Below are 14308 nucleotides of genomic sequence, written 5' to 3'. Positions count from 1 at the left end.
ACCTAAACTTTGTGTGTTTTGGCTTTAAACAGGATTCCAGAGAGAGAGAGAGGCAGCTCACAGTTTGTCTTGTTTTGTGGTCAGGATTTATGAATTGAGGCGAGGGCTGACGTAATCCACCCCAGCACTTCCTTTGTGTGTGTTTTACACTTTGATGGTGCTTTGTTTTGCTTAAAATAACCGGGATTGTTTTTCTTGAATCCTTTGCTATCTCTGTTTCTTTCTGCCTTGGCCTCCAGTGTGTGAGCAGACAACTTCTTCCAGTTGTGTGTGATTTTATTTATTTTTTTTATGTCCCTTTGAGGAAATGGTTCCTTCCTTTTTTTGTTCAGTGGATTGCTCGTGTGCTAAGCAGATGAGACTTTAATTTTAATTAACATAATGATGTGTACAGCTGTTCTGTCAGAGCGCATCGCCCTGGCTCTGCAATTTTACTACAGGTTGTAGAGAGTCCCTTGATGTGCCTCTCCAAGCCTGTTTTGCTTATTTTTATTTTGTGTAAAGGTGATAAAAAATGAGGCTTTGTCTCCTGTTGGGTGGTTAACAGCTCCCTGCCAGAGCCTGGGTTTGATTTTTTTTTGTGTGTGGGGAAGGAAATGAGCTGTTTATCACTGAATTAATCCTAAATTTCCTTGTCTTTAGGGTGCAGGGGGGTTTATGTTACTCATTTTTCTGCTTCAGAGTGGCCAGGAGTGATTTCTACATTGCTTATTCTTTAATTCTTTAATTTATATATATATATATATGTATGTATGTATGTATGTATGTGTATTATCTATTTATTTATTTATTTATAAATGATATATAATTTAATCAATATACAGATTTCCAGAGCCAGCTGTGAGTGTTGGGTCAGTGTGCTCACGTTAATTGTTCTGGGACTTCTCCAGGGGGTGTTGGGAGGTTCTGCTGATATTTGGAATATGTTGGATTGGAAGGCACACACTGATCAGCCTGAAAACAGTGCAGAGCAGCCTTTCTGTGACTTGTTGATATTTGTGGCTCACAGGGACTGCTGAGACAGGCAGGGTGCAGAAATAGGTGCAGAAATAGGAGCAGAAATATGTGCAGGGAGTTGAGGTTTGTGCTGTTTTCAAAGTTATTTCCAAGCGGAGGAAATCTGTGTCTTTGGGCTGAGCTCTGACAGAGTCAGGAGTGGGTTTTGTATCCAAAGGCCACGACTCAAACCAGGCAAAGTTTGCAATAAAATCCTATTTTTGTGCACCCCTCTGGGTTAGGAGGGGCTGGGGCTGCTGCAAGTCCCCAGGTGGTGTTTGTGTCACTCTGTGGCCTGAGTGTCCCCAGCCCCTGAGTGTCCCCAGCCCCTGAGTGTCCCCAGCCCCTGAGTGTCCCCGACCCCTGAGTGTCCCCGACCCCTGAGTGTCCCCGACCCCTGAGTGTCCCAAGCCCCTGAGTGTCCCCAGCCCTGAGTGTCCAAACCCTGAGTGGAGCTGGGCTTGGAGCTGCTGCTGGTCCCAGTCAAACAAATCCCAAATTGTGCAGTCAAACAAATCCCAAATTGTGCAGGGCACAGGAGCTGTTGTCTCTCAGGGTGTGATGAGCTCAGGGATTTGCTGAGCTCCTTGGTTGACACACAGGGAGGGAACTGGACAGGAGCAGCAGCATTTTCCAGGAGTTCTGGGCAGGAATTCAGCATGAATTGAGCAGGAATTCTGCAGGAATTCTGTGCAGCCTGTGCTGCTGGAGGCAGTGCTCAGCTCTGGGGGTGCCTCAGCCTGGGACAGGAGCAACAAACTTTATTGGTCATCAACATCAGCTTCATTCCTTTTTGTGAGCTGTAATGTTTGGGCCAAAATATCTATTCCTGCTTTAAAATAACTCTTATTTTCACTTGAATTTTGTGTATTGAAAGTGCCAGGCTCTGTAAGTGACACCTGAGAGCACTGAGTAGTTCTAGTTTGCATTTTAAAGGTAAATAAAATGAAAAGGGGTTTCTAAACCTGGGAGTGGGATCAGCCTGGGACAGGAGCAACAAACTTTATTGTTGATCAACAACATCAGCCTTATTTCTTTTTGTGACCTGTAGTTTTTGGGCCAAGATACCTATTCTTGCTTTAAAATAACTTTTATTTTTGCTTGAACTTTGTGTATTGAAAGTGCCAGACCCTGTAAGTGACACCCGAGAGCACTGAGTAGTTTTATTTTGCATTTTAAAGGTAAATAAAATGAAAAGGGGTTTCTAAACCTGGGGGTGCCTCAGCCTGGGACAGGAGCAACAAACTTTATTGTTGATCAACATCAGCTTCATTCCTTTTTGTGACCTGTAAAGTTTGGGCCAAGATACCTATTCCTGCTTTAAAATAACTTTTATTTTCGCTTGAACTTTGTACATTGAAAATACAACATATTGAAAGGCTCTGTAAGTGACACCTGAGAGCACTGAGTAGTTTTATTTTGCATTTTAAAGGTAAATAAAACAAGAAGGAGTTTCTAAACCACTGCAGTCCTGAAGAGCAGGACCTGCTGGATATAAACACTGGATAGAAACGTTCAGTGCAGTGGGCAGAGCTTTGTCTGGAATAATCCCCAGCCCCCGACAGGCAGATTAATGTGCAAATCTTTATTAATTTGCAGAAAACAAAACAAAAAAAAAATTTGCCCACACTCGTGTCAACTGGACCTTGCTTAGCCTTGCTCCTTGTTTTGCTGATTCTCTCCAGGATTTCAGAACACAGGACAAACTTCTCTATCACTAAAGGCTGGAAAAAAAAAAGGTTTTAATGATGTAAAACTACCAGATAAATAAAGAGGAGCCATAAAATCCACCCCATCAGAGGATTTCATGGAAAACAATGTCAGGCATCTCAAAATAAATCTGGTTTTTATACTTCAGCTTTCTTAGCAGAAGGGAAACTCTTTCCAGAAGAGTGGACAAAAATAGAGTTTATTCCAGAGTTTGCCCGGGGTGGTGCTTTGAGTTTGGTGACCTTTGGATGGGAAGTGAGAACAAACAGTGTTGAAAAATGTAAATGATTAAAACAAGCTGGGCCTTCCCAAGGAAACATTTGTGTCAGGTTTATCCAAGAAAAAAAGAGGGGCTTGGTGATTGGATAAATGTTTTACCAGTGGAATAATAGATGGTATTTGTGATGTGTAGATTTTCTCTTTTTATTTTTTTTTAATTTTTATTTTATTTTATTTTTTCTTTTTTTTCTTTATTTTATTTTTCTTTTTCTTTCTTTTTTTTCTTTTTTTTTCTTTTTTTTTTCTTTTTTTTTTTTAATAAAACTGATTTTTTTTTTAAATAAAACTGAATTTTTTTGCTGGTAGTCAGCGTGTTCCAGCAGCCTCAGGTGTTGTGTCCTCACTGTGGGAATTTCACTGCATTTTTCTCTTCTTGCCCCCAACAGGTTTTTCTTTAACCTGAACCTGGGAACTCTGTTAGTTGTGATTTTTTTTTTTTTTTGCTGCTGCTGAGAAGTTTCCTGGATTTGCTCAGGGAGTGTGGAAATGCCTGAGCCATGAGATGAGTCAATACAATTCAACCACTTAACGTTGGGGACTTTTATTTTATTTTTTTCTCTAAGTTTGACACAGTAACAAATCCCTACAGAATTTATTCTCCCAACCAGTCAAAACACTCTGTATTTGCTCCATTTCCTATTGAAATCCAACAAAGGAGCCAAAAAAATCAGATTTCCATTTCCTGGTAATAAAGCAATTCCTTCGAGATTAGAGCTGGGAATGGATTTTTTATATATATGTGGCAGTTCCTGCTTAATAATTGAATATTCTTCAGTGTCTTGTGTGAGAATATGTGAGCCAGAGCTCATTTTCCCTCTGTGTTTAACATCAGAATGGCTGAAAATTGGAATTCCAGCTTGGGTTTGTAGTTAAAATTGGTATTAAAGAGTTTAGAGCAGCTCAAGGTTATCAGATTATATAATTATATATATATTATATAATTATAATTATATAATTATATGTAATATATATTATATATAATATATATATATATACAATACATATAATATATAATATATATTATATATTTTTATATATATATAAATTTTTTTTTTAGAACTCTTGCTGTGGTTTTTTGCTTTGATGTGTTTGTTTTTTCTGGAGGTTTTGGTTTGATTTTTTTTAATTTTTTTTTTGCCCCCCTCTCCAAAAAAAGATTGTTATGGGAATTTGTTTTTTAAAACTCAGAGCAGCTTGTGTGGAGTTATCCCTGAATGGGAAGCAATGGAGAAATAAATAATAATAATAATGCACACAGCACTAGTGGGAAATAATGAAAAGTTTCTCACTGGGCTGAGAACTTGAGGAAATACTCTTCTAAGAGTTATTTTTCTTGTTCTTATCAATACTATTAGATCCTAAAATGTTCCATGTTACTTTTTATTTCATATTTTGGAAAAAAAAAACCAAACAAAAAAACCCCAACAACAACATAATAAAAATATAATAATAATAATAATAATAATATAAAAAACCCACCCAAAAAAACCCACAACACATAACTTTGAAACCAGTTTTGAAATGTCACTTCCAGCAAAGTTGATTCTGATCCAAAGGCCGGATCAGGGTATGAGAGGAGCAGTCAGGGAGTGATAAATGTGATTTTGCTGTGTGTGTTGTCTCGGGGGAGAGGCTGCAGGAACAGCCCTGGTCCCTCAAGTGCTCCTGCATTTAATGAGCTCCCAGTTGTTGCTCGGGCAACTGGCACCCGGTGAATTCTCCTGTGTGCTGTTGGCAAAGCAGCTCTTGAGTCAGGCCCTGATTGGGTTAGTGTTTGAGAAAACTCTGCCTTGACAGGGCATCCTTCTCCTCCTTTTCTCCCTCCTTTTCTCCTCTCCCTCCCTTTCTCTCTCCCTCCTTTTCTCCTCTCCCTCCTTTTCTTCTCTCCCTCCTTCTCTTCTTCCTCCTTCTCTTCTCCCTCCTTTTCTCTCCCTCCTTTTCTCTCCCTCCTTTTCTTCTCCCTCCTTTTTTTTCTCTCCCTCCTTTTTTTCTCTCCCTCCTTTTTTTTCTCTCCCTCCTTTTTTTCTCTCCCTCCTTTTTTTCTCTCCCTCCTTTTCTCTCTCCCTCCTTTTCTCTCCCTCCTTTTCTCTCCCTCCTTTTCTCTCCCTCCTTCTCTCCTTTTCTCCTCTCCCTCCTTTTCTCTCTCCCTCTTTCTCTCAGTGATGGAAACTTCAGAGTCAAAAGAGTCTTCAAAGCTGAGCTTTTTTTACAAGGAAAACTTGAGTGCCTCAGATCCCTAATAAATCATGTAATTTGTTTTGTTGTCTTTGGTTGCTTTGAGGGATCACAGGTTTGCATTTTGAGAGAACAAGGAGATGTGGTAACCTCAGTTTGTTATTGTGGGAATATAAAGACTTTGCTTGGTCAGGGATGGATCAAAGGCTGCTCTGAATGAACAGTTTATGGTGCTCTGGTGCCTTGTCCACTACAGACTGCAGCTTATTAAACATTTCATGTTGTTTCAGAGCTCTTAGTGGTGTTTAACCTTAAAGCTTCACCTTGAAAACAGAGCCAGGACTTTCCTATTGCTCCATTTTTGGGAAAATCACCTTCATTTGGGAGGTATTTTCAGTGTGCTACAGGCCTCGTGTGATCATCATTTGTCATTATGAAAGCTGAGACAGTTTTCCTTTTTTTTATTCAATTTTATTTTGTGTGTACAAACCCAAAATGCTGCCCCAGGACCAGGGTTCTGCTGGGCCCACAGCGTGGAGGAGGCCACCACATTTCATGTGGAGCTCAGTGATTATTTGCATTGGTTATTCTGTGTTTAATGGCTTTAAGGTTTTACTCCTGTGCAGCTTTACAAGCCCAGAGCCAAAGGCAGGGGTGCAGCCCCAGCAGACCCTGCCCCAGTCAGACTCTGCTGAGAGCTCTGCCAGCAGAAATGACATTAATGTCTCAAAGCGTGACCACAGCCAGGAGTTATTTCATGCAGTGTTAAAGTATTTCCTCTCCGTGTAGATTAGAAGCAGATTAATCACTCGGAGAATTTTTTAATTTTTTTTTTTCCCTTTTTCTCATGGAAGATGGTGAAGCCCCTTTTAGGTGGGGTCATCAGCAGAGTGATGGGGTCACTCCTGCAGCAGAGAATTTGCTGTTTGTTTGAATATAATTTTGTAGAATTGAAACACCTAATGTGTGAGAGCTGAGAGCTGCTCCTTTTAAAAAAAAATAGCGCTTAAAATCTACTCAGGATCTCAGTCGGTTGTTGCCCAGGAGCAGGGACAAGGCTGCAGAGGAGGTGGATTTATCAGTTGTCTTTGAAACTAATTTTTTATTTTATTTTAGAAGGAACTTCTCTGCCGTCTGGAAAAGTGAACCAGACTTGTGGGGAAAAAAAAAAAGAAAGTTTGTGGAGTGAGAAGCCATTGGATGGCCCCTGAGAAAAGTGGATTTTGTGGATTTTTTTGGGGAACTTTGCACTGTGTGTGGGTTCTTTGGGAAGTTCACTTTGGGCTCTGGGATGTGTGAGATGCAGCTCTGGGGTGAAAACACATTGGAAGTCAAAGGCTGACACTGACAGCTTTGGTTTCTCTCACTTAAGGTCATGCAGGAGCTCATATGATCCCCTGAAACACAGACCCTCTCTGCAAATACCTTTTAAAACATGTTTGGAACCTGTTTGGAAGGAGGAGCCCTGGCATGAGGCTGCTGCACACATAAACTGATTTTTAACCACTTACACCTTTATCTCACAACTTCCTCACCCAGAATCGTGTCTGTTTTTACTTCCCCAAATAATTTTCCTGCAGCAGCTTCATGGCAAAACCTGCTCGGTGCAGGCAGAGATTAAAGATCAAAGGTCACCCTTGCACTGAGGAGATTTTACTGCTTTAAATACCGGCTATTTATGAGTGTTTTCTGGGAGTGCAATAAAGGAAGCCAGGTGTAATTGAATCCATCTGGGTTGTTGAGCATTCTGAGCTGATGAGGAGCAGGGCTGCAGCCAGGCTCAGCTCTGTATTTCACACATGAATAAGCTCAGTTAATCTGCTGATTACACCAGGCTCTGCTCAGGCTCCCAGGGAAAAGGGGACTCTGACTCTGCTCTGTCATTAACCAGAATAAACCTCTCCTCAAGAGAGAAAATGAGACCAATGGCTGGAATTAAAGGCAGTTCCTCCAGGCAGGGATATCATCTGTCTTTGTGGTTATGAGTGGAGTGTTTTAAAACAGGGAAAAAAAAAAATATAATAATGTACTTTTAATATTCTTAATATCTCTTCTTGTTCATGTTGATAACCTCATACCACCTTCCACCCTTTGAGTGAAAGAGCAGGATTTCTTTCTCCCCCACTTTGTTTCCACAGTTTTATTTAGTCTTACAGATAATCTCTAAATCTCAGGGTGCTGCTTTCTTGAGAGAAAAATTGTTTTAATTATGGGCAGGTTTCCCTGGGAATGTGTGGTCAGGCAGCTCCTGGTGGGGAACCCACCCTGCAGTTACTTTTGATGCACAACTGTGTCTGGAGTTAAATAAAACACCTCATGTGGCTGCAGACCACAGGCTTTTGCCTTTCCTGCTCTCGAAGGGGTTTTCCAAAAATAACCCGGTCTGGTTCTCTTTTTTTTGGGTGATTTAAATGACTGTAGTTTGAGGCTTTTCTGGAGGATGAAAGGAGTGCAGGGGGACAGCTGAAAATCCAACATCCAATGGGGAAAAACATGCAGGGAGGGACAGTTTGGTGGGTATTTATATATCCAGAGATGGAGGCACCAAAATTAAATTTAGAGTGGAAACTGGAGTTAGTTGAGAGCTGGAGATGAGTTCCATTGCTCGTTCTATAAACACACATGAATGACTGTGGTCAGAATTCATTTTTATCCTAAAATAAGTGACCTGGAGGTAGCAAAGGGTGTGATGTGCTGCTGGTGACTGTGATAATCAGGAATCCCATAAAAGCACAGACATGGTTCATGTTCCGTGCAAGGATTCCTTCCTGTCCCCCTCAGCTTGGCTGTTATTATTGTGGGCCAGGAATTTCTCTTTATGCTCTGATTTCTCTGTGCTGGTATTTCCCAGATCTGGATTTACAGCCCTTTGGGATGTTTTTATTTCACCTATTTTAGTGACAATACTACAGACTTCTCCCTTTTTTTTATTTATTGTGGTTTGTTTTTTTTTTTCCCTCAGGAAATCCATATGCACATTTTCAGGGTTTACCCTTGTTGCTCCTCAAAGTCTGTTCAAAACAAACTGCTGTGTATAACAACGAGTTTTTCTTCAACTTTTTAATTTTTTAATTTTTTTTTCCTGTTTTAAATGTTGTTAACCAACCTCATCATGCAGATGTTTCCATGGCTCCAAATGACTTCAGGTTCCCCAGATAATTTTGTTCTTGTTTTAACAGCAGCTTCTGCAGGTCCCGTGGGCCTGTCCTCCCCGAACAGAGGAGTTATCCCACATTGTAAAGGGAGTTATCCCACATTATAAAGGGAGTTATCCCACATTATAAAGGGACTTATCCCACATTATAAAGGGAATTATCCCACATTAGATGGTCATTTTTAAAAATTCTGGGGAAGGAGGGCTGAGCATCCAGAGCAGCAGCCCCATGTCTGCTGTGAGTGTTTTCAGTCAGTGTTTCCTGCCTTCCTCACCAAACAATAATAAAATAAAAAGCCTGGCTAATTGATCTGCTAATTTTGGCAGCGCAGAAACTTCCTAAACTCTGTATTGATTTTGTGTTGCTGCTCTCGAACCAGTGAGGAGAGAAAACGTGGTTTATTTGGGGTGATGGCATTACTGTGTGTAAAACTGTCTGAGAGCAGGTGGAGTCACATCCCCGTTGTGGATGGGGGGCAGGAATTGCCCATCCATTTTTGGAGGAGGCAGGAGCTGATCTCTCCATTCCAGCTCTAATCCCCAGCCCCTCAGTCTGCTCTGTGCTCAAAGCTGACTCTTGGAGGGTTTCGCTCTCAGTCCTTTCTGACTGTCACAAATAGAAAGTTGTTGTGCTTGTCCTCCCTCTGCCCACTGGAATGACACAAAGGGAAATTTTACTTTGCTGCCTTGGCTCCTTACCACGCCAATCCTTAAAAATCCTCATTTTCTGATATTTCCTTGGCAGTTTCCTCTTGAAGAGGCACCAAATAACCTGTCACTTTTCTCTGGATAAACCCTGAGCTGTTTTTCCCATGTGAAATCTCACTTTGCCTCTCCTCCCCTGTTCTTTTTGAGTTGTTTAGCACTGGGGTTGTGTCAAAGAGAGGGATTTATGATTTTATCTGAGCTCTCAGCTTGAATATCTCAATCTGGACCCAGATTTCAGAGTGATGTCCCAGCCAGGGCTGTGTGAGCCTGGGTGGAACGAGGGGGGCTCAGAAATGTGAGATCTCCTGTTTGCTTTGCTCAGGTCAAGTCTGATAAACAGCAAAAAGGGACAAGGAAGGATCACACAGCCTGTGGTGGGAAACACCTGGAATTTTGTGTGTTTGGGCTGCAGTGGCAGTGACCTCCCAGCTCAGAGCAGAGCTGCCTCTCCCCCTGTCCTGGCTCTGCAGGGGATGAGAGACACAGAACAGCCCAAAGTGAACAAACACACTTTAGTTGTGTGCATTTAGAGGGTTTTACAAGAGCTGTAAAAATATAACTGCAGTGCCCAGTGCTGGTCACAGCACTCCAGGGATGTGTTTGTGTTACAGAAACTCCAGGGAAGGAGATAAGGGAGACAACTGATAAGAGGCACATAAATCACTGCAGAGACTCTTAAGAGCTTTTTAAGAGTTTGAGCAAATCTTTCTCCCAGGAGGGTCCCAGAGTATCCCAGAACAGGCAACGGGACCCCTTCAACACCCACTGGGCTCCAGCAGGGTTGGCACAGGACAGAGGAGGAAAATGAACATTTTTACTGTTACAGGGAAAAGGTTTAGTGTGTGTCTGTGTGGTACTGGCAGGGAGAGGGAGATCTGTGTTCTGGCTCTGTGTTTTGTTGGTTGGAAAATTCTGTAGGCAAACCCAGCAGGATCTGGATTTTGAAAGCCTTTAGTAAAATCTCACCCCAACACTGAAAAACTTCCTAAGAACAGTGGGGTAAAACTCTTGTTTTATTCCCTTTTAATTTTTTTCTTGCTTTTTTTCCCTTTTTTATTATTTTATTTTATATTTTATTTTATATTTTATATTTTATATTTTATATTTTATTTTATATTTTATTTTATATTTTATTTTATTTTATTTTATTTTATTTTATTTATTTTTTTCCTCCCCTCCTCTGCTGATCTCTCTGAATTTGGGATTTGCTGTTGTCAGGATCACAGTTCCTGGCACTGGGGGATGATGGCTGGACCCAGGGAGTGGGGAATATTCCAAGGGATATCCTGGATCAGCTCCCCATGGACTTGGTCCCTCTGAAATATCTGCAGCTCGTATTTTCCACAGGCAAACAGGAGATAGGGGAAGAATGTGGGGAGAAAGTTGATAGCTGATGTTCCCAGGCTCTCCTGAAAGCTGGAGGTTAAAGGTGTGTGTGGCTCCCCTGCAGTAAATGGGTTTTATCATGAGCAGTGTAGGAACTCCCCTCTTCTGGCAGCTGAGATTTCCTTTCCTTCATCTTTGACTTATTGGGGTTATTTTTTGCAAGTGATCTTGAAACTTTCCTTAAAACCTTCTAAATATATATATATAAAATATACATATATAATACATATATAAATATATATAATAAATATATAATTAATATATAAAATATATAAAATATAAAATATATAATATATATTTATATATAATAATTTATATATATATTTAATTTTATTTAATTTTTTTTTTTAATTTTTAAATTTTAAAAAATTAATTTTGCAGTATCCCTGCAGGCTGTAGCTCTGACCATTCCCTGGCAGGTTCATTTGGTGTTTTCCACTGCTCTTCCATCACATCCCCTGTGATTTACCCCAGCAATTCCTGCCAGGGCAGAGCAAACAGCATTTCCTACCTTCCTGCTGGGGAATGCTGAGACACCCCAGGCACAGCCTCAAAAAAACCCCTAAAACTTCATTTTCCCCCTTTAGAGCCTTGGCAGGGCCTTTTCCCTGTGGGGTCTCTATTGTAAATATCTGCTAATAATAGATATTCAATAGCAGATAAGTATCTAACAGCAGCAAACAGCTAACAATAATAAACAGCTAAAAATAATAAACATCATTTTGCAGCAGCAGGAGAAGGAATTATTTGTCTGTGGTGCTGCTGCAAGGAGGAGGAACAGGAATATTGGGATTCCTGTAGCACTGAAGGAATTTCCAGTGCACAGGATCAGGGACTCCTCAATTGACTTGTCAAAAATCAAAGCAGCTTTTTTCCTCCTCTGATGTGGTTTCAAAAGCTCAGTGCATGAACACTCAGTGTTCTCAGTGCCTGCCTTGCAGATATTCTACACCAGGGGCTAATTCTGAGTTAATTTTGCACCATCTTCCTGGAAATTTAGGAATTGGGTGTGGGCAGATTCAGGGGGGGGAAAAAAAAAGATAATTTATCCTCCTTTCACGAAAAATCCTGTTTTTCTACGTGGAAAAGCAGATTTTGTTGGTCTGGTTTGGTTTCAATGAATTAATTGCTGTAATCTGTGGATTACAGGTTGGCTCTATTTTTGGAGGAGCAGGGCAGGGGCAGGACTGGGTGACAGATTGCCCTGGGGGTGGCAGATGGCATCCCTGAGCTGCACCAGCTTTGTGGGGCAGGCTGTGGGAGGGCTGGGATGGAAATCAGTGCAGCCTTTGCTGGACTCTCATTTGCCTCCAGATAAAAGCGGGACACTCATTTTTCCTCTTTGCCTTTTTCCTTTTCTTAAATGTTTTATGGGTTTTGTTTTTGGCGCTGGTCATGCTCCAGGTGTGAAGGGATCTGACAGTGCTCACTGTCCTCACTGAGCTCTGCCCATCCAAGAAGTTATTTTGTGTCTGCACAAATTTATTTTCAGCAGTTGAAGTTTTTTTTTTTTGAGGATGGAGGTAACTTCAAAAATGTGCACAGACAAAAATGTTATTTTGTCTCTGCACAATTTTTTTTAATGGAGTTGAGGGTTTTTTTTTTTTTTGAGGATGGAGGTAACTTCAAACATTTACAGGCACTGAATTTACCATTCCTATGAAGTCTTCAAAACCTGCTTTCTATTTTACTGTTTGTGCTTTCCACAGTGAATCTCTTTAGGATGTGTGGGCTTGTTCTCTGCCCATCCAAGAAGTTATTTTGTGTCTGCACAAATTTTTTTTTAAGGAGTTGAAGGGTTTTTTTTTGAGGATGGAGGTAACTTCAAATGTTTACAGACACTGAAGTTACCATTTGTATTTTACTATTTGTATTTTTCAAATGTTTACAGACACTGAAGTTACCATTTGTATTTTACTGTTTGTGCTTTCCACACTGAATCTCTTTAGGATGTAGGGGCTTAATCATTTTTAATTTTTATCTCCAAAAACCCAAATAATTCGGCATTACTAACATCCCTCCCTCTTTTTCTCTCCCCCTCCCCTCCTCAAGACCCTTTTCCAAACGCCGGGCTCGTCGGAGCGGTGGAATTTTTCCTGGCTTTGAGTGAGGAAATTCAGAAGACTGAAGCCCAGGCTCACTGTCTACCTTTCACGGAGGCCCAGCCGTGAGAGGACAGAAGAAGGCACGTGGCGAATCATGACAGCGGACAAGGACAAGGACAAAGACAAGGACAGGGACAGGGACCGGGACAAGGAGCGGGACAAGAGGGACAAGGGCAGGGAGGGTGAGAACTCGCGGCCCCGGCGCAGCTGCACCTTGGAGGGAGGTGCCAAGAACTACGCCGAGAGCGAGCACAGCGAGGACGAGGACAATGACAACAACAGTGCCACCACCGAGGAGTCCACCAAGAAGAGCAAGAAGAAGCCGCCCAAGAAGAAGTCGCGCTACGAGAGGACGGACAACGGCGAGATCACGTCCTTCATCACCGAGGACGACGTGGTGTACAGGCCTGGAGGTGAGGGAACAGGGTTGGGTTGGGTGTGGAGGTTCTCTGGCTGCAGGCAGAATAGAGTGCTCTGGGGTTTGGAATTGTCCCTGTCCTGGGGTTGGAATTGTCCCTGTCTTGGAGGTTTGCCTGGGATACCTGGAGGTATCCCTGTCCAGGTGTGCTCTGGGTACTGGAATTATTATCTCTGTTCTGGGGGATGGTGGGGGATTGGAATTATCCCTGTCCTGGGGATTGGAATTGTCCCTGTGCTGGAGGATGGTGTGCTCTTGGGGTTGGAATTGTCCCTGTCCTGGGGACTGGAATTACCTCTGTCCTGGAGGACAGTGTGCTCCTGGGGTTGGAATTGTCCCTGTCCTGGGGAATGGTGTGCTCTGGGAAGTGGAATTATTATCCCTGTCCTGGAGGACAGTGGTGGATTGGGATTATTCCTGTCCTGGAGAATGGTGTGCTGTGGGGTTGGAATTATTATTCCTGTCCTGGAGGACAGTGGGGGATTGGGATTATTCCTGTCTTGGAGAATGGTGTGCTGTGGGGTTGGAATTATTATTCCTGTCCTGGAGGATGGTATGCTCTGGAAAATAGAATTATCCCTGTTCTGGAGGATGGTGTGCTCTGGGGCTGGAATTGTCCCTGTCCTGGGGATTGGAACTGTCCCTGTCCTGGAGGATGGTGTGCTCTGGGGCTGGAATTGTCCCTGTCCTGGGGATTGGAATTATCCCTGTCCTGGATGATGGTGTGCTCTGAGGACTGGAATTGTCCCTGTCCTGGAGGAGTGTGCTCCTGGGGTTGGAATTATTATTATCCCTGTTCTGGGGGACAGTGTGCTCTTGGACTGGAATTGTCCCTGTCCTGGGGGAGGCTGCAGCCTTTCCCTCGCAGACACCTGTGTGTGGGCCTGGGAAGCTTCTGGCTGTATTTTGTGTTATCTGACTTGTGGGAATGAACTTGGCTCCCTTTGGACAGGAGCCTCCTCTTTGCTTTCTACTGCACAAATTATCTGTGAATCACAGGGAATCCCTGGGAGTTTGGAGGATAAATTGGATAATGCATTAAATGCTTCACTCCCACTTTGGAGCAAGACCTGCTCTGAGCTGGGAGATGTGGAGACATCCTCAACCTTTCTGGGAGGATTTTCTGGAATCTCTGATTGCTTTATAGAGCTCAGTGAGCTTGGGGAATGTGGAGACATCCTCAACCTTTCTGGGAGGATTTTCTGGGATCTTTGATTGCTTTATAGAGCTCAGTGAGCTGGGAGGATGTGGAGACATCCTGGGAGGCCTTTTTGGGAATCTCTGATTGCTCTGTGAGCTGGAGGGATGTGGAGACATCCTCAACCTTTCTGGAATCTCTGATTGCTCTGTGAGCTGGGGGGATGTGGAGACATTTTC

At 42.4% G+C, this 14308-nt stretch overlaps 1 protein-coding gene across 6 annotated transcripts in view; it reads left to right on the top strand.

The window, feature by feature from the left end:
- The window catches only part of RERE (arginine-glutamic acid dipeptide repeats), a 168961-nt gene that overhangs the window by 44648 nt on the left and 110005 nt on the right, over nt 1–14308 (top strand). For 5 of the 6 annotated variants that reach the window (XM_083876821.1, XM_083876819.1, XM_083876820.1 and 2 more), the window contains one exon: nt 12461–12926. In XM_083876821.1, coding sequence (XP_083732947.1) covers nt 12608–12926 — 319 coding nt within the window. In that variant the 5' untranslated portion in view covers nt 12461–12607. Of the gene's footprint in view, nt 1–10426; nt 10452–12460; nt 12927–14308 lie in introns of those variants that run through there. The other variant, XM_083876822.1, reaches the window with a different exon arrangement.

The sequence above is a fragment of the Zosterops lateralis genome (assembly GCF_965231275.1).
Source record: "Zosterops lateralis genome assembly, chromosome: 22".
NCBI classification, from domain to species: Eukaryota; Metazoa; Chordata; class Aves; order Passeriformes; family Zosteropidae; genus Zosterops; species Zosterops lateralis.
This window is presented reverse-complemented; position numbering and strand designations above follow the sequence as displayed.